The sequence below is a fragment of the Leguminivora glycinivorella genome, chromosome 1 (assembly GCF_023078275.1).
Source record: "Leguminivora glycinivorella isolate SPB_JAAS2020 chromosome 1, LegGlyc_1.1, whole genome shotgun sequence".
Lineage (NCBI taxonomy): Eukaryota > Metazoa > Arthropoda > Insecta > Lepidoptera > Tortricidae > Leguminivora > Leguminivora glycinivorella.
Genome location: NC_062971.1, coordinates 15054038 through 15061039, shown reverse-complemented (window position 1 = coordinate 15061039; position 7002 = coordinate 15054038). Strand labels below are relative to the sequence as shown.

At 35.9% G+C, this 7002-nt stretch overlaps 1 protein-coding gene across 1 annotated transcript; it reads right to left on the bottom strand.

Annotated features, from left to right (window-relative positions):
- Positions 1–3986: 3986 nt before the first annotated feature.
- Positions 3987–5955, bottom strand: LOC125224652. Its single transcript, XM_048128110.1, has 4 exons — positions 5776–5955; positions 5305–5382; positions 4646–4793; positions 3987–4159 (listed from the first exon to the last, which is right to left on the bottom strand). The coding sequence occupies exons 1-4, from the start codon at positions 5953–5955 to the stop codon at positions 3987–3989; spliced, it is 579 nt and encodes a 192-aa protein (XP_047984067.1).
- Between the last annotated feature and the right edge of the window lie 1047 nt (positions 5956–7002).

The following is a 7002-nucleotide window of genomic DNA, read 5'->3' as shown; positions in this document are numbered from 1 at the left end:
TTTCTGGTCTTTGTTAGCTGGTAAATTGATTTGTTGTTGTATACCTATAGGTTTCACTCATACAACGAAAGATATTTGTTGATTTAAAAATACACGCAGGATTTAAAAACTACACTTAAAAGTAAATTAACTAGTCACTTCTTAAATTAGACGTTTTACATACTAGTTCTTATATTCATATTAATTGCTGTAGGTACGTAATAATACTCTCACACTACTCGATTGAGTAGGTATTTTATATCTTTGAAATCTGTCTCAATCTAAAGATGTTGAAGCGAAATATCAGGTCAGGTATTATGTATCATGTTTTAAAATAAAATGTTTTGCTTTAATATAAATCTATAAAATAGAGCATGCTTGGACGCATGTGCCAACTATTCTAGTTTTAGGTACGTAATTATTAAATTAAATCGTGCTACTTCTGAAAACATATTCTATTTCCTTGACTTAGAACTTAAAGTTATAATCATACTCATTGTAAGTAGATAATCATGACGTTGCAATGAAGCGTTCATCTATACATTATGTAAATTCAGTAACGAGGTCGCTAATAGATTCCGATCCAGTGATTTGCATCATTAGTCGTCAATTAGTGCTAATATTGTATTCATATCTATATTAGCCATCGTCATATTGACACAAGGATTATTAGCAGCCCAAACATCAAGCACCAAAAACAATTCTGTAGTTTAAAAAATAATAAACGTGGAATAGGTACCACAAAGGGCATCAGCTTTTTGCTTACCTTATGGTATTATGTAGAATAATTTTTAAGAAAAAAAAACCGTCGCCTTTCGGGTTCTGGTGAAAGCTACTTGCGAATGTTGGATTATGTAGAAATGTGTAAGTATTTTTTAAAACTGCTTTTAATGCTTTAATTATTAGATGGCAACACAAATGAATATACGTATAACGTTAAGGTTTGAGGAGTTTCCTCAATTCCTCATGAATCCGATTATATTATAAGAAATCGAAGCTTGACAAACTTTGACTTCAAAACTTATGCTTAACAAACATAACTAAATAAATGTCACTGTTCTGAACTTAAATGCATGCTTTTCTTACAAAAATACCAAAGTCACTATGAGTGTGACGTTCAGGTTTGAGGAGTTTGGTTCTGGCCATCATCAGCAGTTCCACTGCACCAAATGTCACTGTTCTGGATGAAAGTGCATGCTGTTCTTATAAAAATACCAAAGTCACTATAAGCGTGCCGTTCAGATTTGAGGAGTTCGGTTCTGACCATCATCAGAAATTCCACTGCACCAAATGTCACTGTTCTGGACGAAAGTGCATGCTGTTCTTATAAAAATGGCAAAGTCACTATAAGCGTGCCGTTCAGATTTGAGGAGTTTGGTTCTGGCCATCATCAGCAGTTCCACTGCACCAAATGTCACTGTTCTGGACGAAAGTGCATGCTGTTCTTATAAAAATACCAAAGTCACTATAAGCGTGCCGTTCAGATTTGAGGAGTTCGGTTCTGACCATCATCAGAAATTCCACTGCACCAAATGTCACTGTTCTGGACGAAAGTGCATGCTGTTCGTATAAAAATACCAAAGTCACTATAAGCGTGCCGTTCAGATTTGAAGAGTTCCGTTCTGGCCATCATCAGCAGTTCCACTGCACCAAATGTCACTGTTCCGTACCTAAATGCATGCTGTTCCTTTAAAAACACAAAAATCACCATATGTACGAGCCCCAATGCAAATGATATCGTCTAGTATGAAAAAAATATTATGTCCTAACTTCGACCTCAAAATTCAGGATGAATTAAGTAGATGATTAGTAGAACATGTAACATAAAAACAAGAGAGCTTATAATGCATATTTTATTTATTCAAAACATAAATTAACAATTTTCCTCACTAGTAAACAAAAAAACATAATTTCACCAAATGTAACACTCGCAAAAATGTTCGTCTTCAGCGTAGCCGATGCAGAAAAGAACAACTACCACTTGGTGGCGTCACCTTTTGCATCTAAAACGGCCTTAATTCTGAGCGGCATTGTATCTACCAACTGTCTATACTCCTCAGGGGTTATTCCATTCCAGACACCCACAAGTTTCTCCTTAAAATCAGCTTTGGATTTAGAAGGATCTTTTCGCAACTTTTTCTTTATTTACCACTACAAAGTTTTTATGGGAGACAAGTCTGGACTGCTGGATGGCCATGATATGGTAGGAATTTGTTTTTGTTTCAGCCACTCCATCGTTGTCTTGCCAGTATGACATAAGGCACCATCTCGTTGAATAGTAAATCCATTTATATACTTGAACTTTCTTATAGACGGTAGTGAACTCTATTCCAAGATGCTTTTGTATTTCTCTGCATTGACGGTTCCATCTATAAATTGCAGACATCCCACACCCTGTGCCGACATTCAGCCCCAAATCATTTAAAGATGCTGGAAACTACACCTTGCGTTCAAGACAGTCTTTGTGAAATGCATCTCCTTTATCTTGAATGACTTTACTTCGTTCATCGCCAACTATGACCTCAAATTTGGATTTGTCGCTCCATATTATTTTTCGCCACTGATCGGCAGTCCAGTGTCTGTACTTTTGTGCAAATTTCAACCTGTTAGTTTTCTGCTTTTGAGTAAGTAATGGTTTCTGTTTAGCGGTGTGAAAACCGAAGCCCATTATTTTCATTACTGTCTTCCAGGTATCGACTGAAATGTTTATTTTGATCGCGTCATGCCATAGTTAGGTAAGTTCTCCTGCTCTTGCATGACGATTTTTCCTGATGATGCTCCTCAAAATCCTGTTTTCTCTTTGGCAGTTATTCTTCGACGGCCAGATTTATTTAAACAGGAGACGGTTCCGTGTTTTAGTTGATGCTGGATGATTGTATGCGCCGTAGATCTTGGCAAAAAAAGGTCTTTGGATATTTTGGAACGTAGATTTGCCGCTATTGTTACTGGAAATTATAATTTTCCTCACTGATTCAGGCACCGACTTACCTCTTGCTATTTTGGTATAAAAATGTTGTAGAATAATTATATTTTTTACAGAATTTACCTTTTTATGTAGCCGTATATCATATCAGACGACTTATAATATTATTAATTCAATTTAAAATATTATTGTATAATATTAATCTTACTAAACTATTTTAATTTAAAATAGACGACCTATTATGCCTCAAATATGAACTAGGCGTATTTTTTTGCTTTAGATATGTTATTTTTATGATATGATTATATTAAAACATATAACATTAGGGCATTTTGTACGGCGCAAGATTAAACTAGTTTTAATGGCTTAGTGTGTCGTGTATTCCATTTATCATCAAAGTCAATCTGGGTTTAAATACCAGTTTCGGAAATAAATATCGCACGTTGAAGTGTGACTAGACGATATCATTTGCATTGGGGCTCGTATGCCTTTCAGATTTGAGGAGTTCCCTCGATTTCTCCAGGATTCCATCATCAGAACTGGGTTCTGAGAAAAATGGGACCAATCTGTATGCATATACATTCAATCAAAAAAAAAATTTTCAAAATCGGTCTAGTAACGACGGAGATATCGAGGAACAAACATAAAAAATAAAAAAAAAAAACATACAGACGACTTGATAACCGTCCTTCTCGAGATATGAGGCGACGGTTAAAAAACAGCCCCTATCGATAAGTCTCGGTCAATCGTTAGTGAAATGTGCATCCAATCCATCAAGCCCGCTTTAAGAAAAATATGAAGATTTATTCCGCCTGTCACGTGAATACTTTTTTGATGTCGTCCTTTATTAAGGTGGTATACAAAACTGTTGCAAAAATAACCGAAATCTTTTTATTGAATCGTTTTCCGAATGATTCCTAAAAATTATTTGTACTTGAACTAACCTAATTTGTACCTAATTTGTACTTGAACTTATTTGAACTTGTTTGTCGCAAGTTAACCAATGACTCTACATATATGTAGGTATTATCTCTAGCCAATCACATTTCCAAAGACTTGCCAAGACTAGTCTATAACTAATATTTCATCCATAAAGATGCGTGAAGTTGATAAGAACTATGACGTAGGTAGTGCAAAAGTTGAGCAGCTCCAGTGGCAGCATGATGGAGACAGGGACCACGCGCCACAAATAGAACCGGAACGGACGGACTTCTGTGTAGCGCAGGAATAAATCCACGTCTTCTTTCACCGTCTCATCTATAAAATGCGAAGAGATATTGAATTCCACTTCATATCGTAGCAGAGACTATACGAGTACATCCCGCTGTATAAGGCGTGCAAAGATGGTAATGTTTAAATTGCAATTACAGCTTCTTGCTTGCGTTTGCCCAGTATTTTGCTACGGCTGATGAAAATCTGGTGCCGTAGCTGAATGGCATTTTTGCGACGCGAAACGAAAATGAAACGCCACGAAAGGTAGTCTGGCTCTGTTGAGCCAATACACAAGATCGATAGAGATAGATAGACGAGCGTTTCGTTTCATGAGCTTTTGGGCCATTCGGCTACGCACCCAGAAGCCAGCTTTGGCGACTAGATTTGGAATAAATCTTTTTTTTACGAAATTGGCTGCCTCTCCAAATTGACTGGTCCGCCTCATCTCATTATTAGTAAGCGGAGTTTAAAACTGCGACGTCCGAATTAAAAGTATTCGTTGCACTTAAATTAAAATTACATTTGACTAACCGGGGTCTTCAAATAGCTTGTGTACAAGCAGCAGCCGCATACGCTCCACCTCGACTGCGTACAGCTCGACCACCACGCACGGCGCGAAGATGAACAGCGTCACCTGCGCCACGTGCAGGGCCGCGAACCCCGCCGTCGAGTATGGCTCCTACGGGACAAGAATTTCAACTTAAAAGTTTATTTATTTATACAATTTATATATACCCATGTTTTGGTTATTTGATGAATTGGCAGATAAATAAATAGTACGTTATATTTTTTAAGGGTTGATTGGTCTCTCACACTCTCACTCTTTAATAAATGACCGCGGCCATTGTGTAAGTCTTTGAGTGACACGCTCAATGGATACGAGTATGATACCTTGACAGTCATGCTGTACGTCGTGTCGTCATTGTACCTACGCTCTCCTTGGTTTTGACTTTTTTCTCTTTGCTTCTGTCCTTTTTTCACGTTTTTGATAAAAGCTTTAATCAATTCTGAAGCATTTTACCTTTTATATTATACAATACAATACAATACATTCTTTATTCCACACCTCACATAGTTCACAAATACACAAGAAACAAAATAAATCTCAGTCAGTTAATTTTTATTATCTATGGTTTCAATAGGTACCTCAATCCTTTTCCTCGTGTTATACCTATGTTTTATATACGTACCAATTTTTCAATCACCAGCAAGATGTGAAAGGCATTTAATATCAGTTTTGGCAATGTGCACACTACGCTGATGAATAGCTGAAATAGTAAAATAAACATTTTTTACTAATTATTACTGTTGCACAGTATTAGTAACGATGGTTCCCCTTGTTTTGGCATAATTTATCTATTCAGAACTTTTCTACTATTCAGGGTGAATAATAGTATATAAGTACTAAAAGTATTTAGTTATATGTAAGTATTTTATTTAAATAACACAATTGTTTTATTACTGATGCTATTTATTATCACAGGTGACATCAGTTATGTACTTTAGATGGGACATTTATTTAGGGTAAACTCGCTTCATTCGGTGACACGCCTAATTCGGTGAAGCACAAGCTTTGAAGCACTATTCCGAAAGAGGATTTTTGGTTGTTTCACCGAATTAGGCGTGTCACCGAATGAGGCAAGTTTACCCTACATACTTACTGACGCATGTAGTTCGGGCATAATTACATCAACTGCGTCGGCTAGGCCTTTGTACAAATGTAAACAAAATCGTATTCTTGACTGCTTTAATGTTTTAAAATTGCTCACGTAACAAAAGAAACTATGATTCTTCAGTTCTTCTACGCGACGGCGAAGCATTTTCAAGCGGTATCGCGTCATATCGAACAACACGTATCTCCACACTCTATTTAAATCGAGAGCAATCAGTGAAAACTGTGAGATCACAAACAAAGTTACATTTTCGTAATACGGAAACCAGATCCAATACAATATAGTATAAATAACTCTTATAAACCAGAGTACAAATATGTAAAAAAACATTTTCGTTTTCGAGTTTATATAGTATTTATTACCGATTTTTAAGTATGTATCGAGGTCAGTTAACTTTTTAAAGTAATTGGCGATTTGATTTTTGATAGCTAATGTTAGTATCACCGTCGCTGTGTACTCTAAAACAGACCAGGTCGCAGATAACTCATGTCCAGGGCAGCAAGTGAAATTAGTTATTATGTTAACAGTTATAAGAAAAATGCAATATAATATCATACATATTTTCGAAAACAATTTGAATTTCCAGATGTTAAAATCAAATCCACATATAAGAAGCATAATTAATATTGATTTATAAAGTTTGACAAGATTAATTTTTGATTGTGGTGTGACTACAGTTTTGGAAGGCATTTTATTATTTTATTGAATAAATTGGTTCTTTGCACGCGCCTGTACTGGTGTTGTGGTGGGTTTGACGATAATTTGGACCTGACACAGTGAAAATACCGATTGTTTTCTCGTTAAGGCACGCTGGTTGAATGTCCAGATTTGAAATAAACGTACATGGTAATAATTTACATTTTCTTTCTTAATAATGAATAAATATGCTTGCTGAGTGATGTTCTTGGTGAGTATTAAACATTACCATTTGTTGTGTTGTCAGTTGAACAATCTTGCAACATCATGCACACAAACCACAGCATACCTACACATAAAAAACTGATGATAACTCGTATACATTAAATTAAAAAAAGTTTGAATACAGTGATTGTAACGCAAATGTCAGGTAAATAGTCAAAGCCTGTCGAAAATCACACACAAATGACGTCAACTGACCACGAGTCACAAAGCCTTTACACCGAACGTGTTTATACAAAACGAACCTTATTCAGTAATGCATAGCTATCAATTTTTAGGGCTTTTACTATGGTAAAC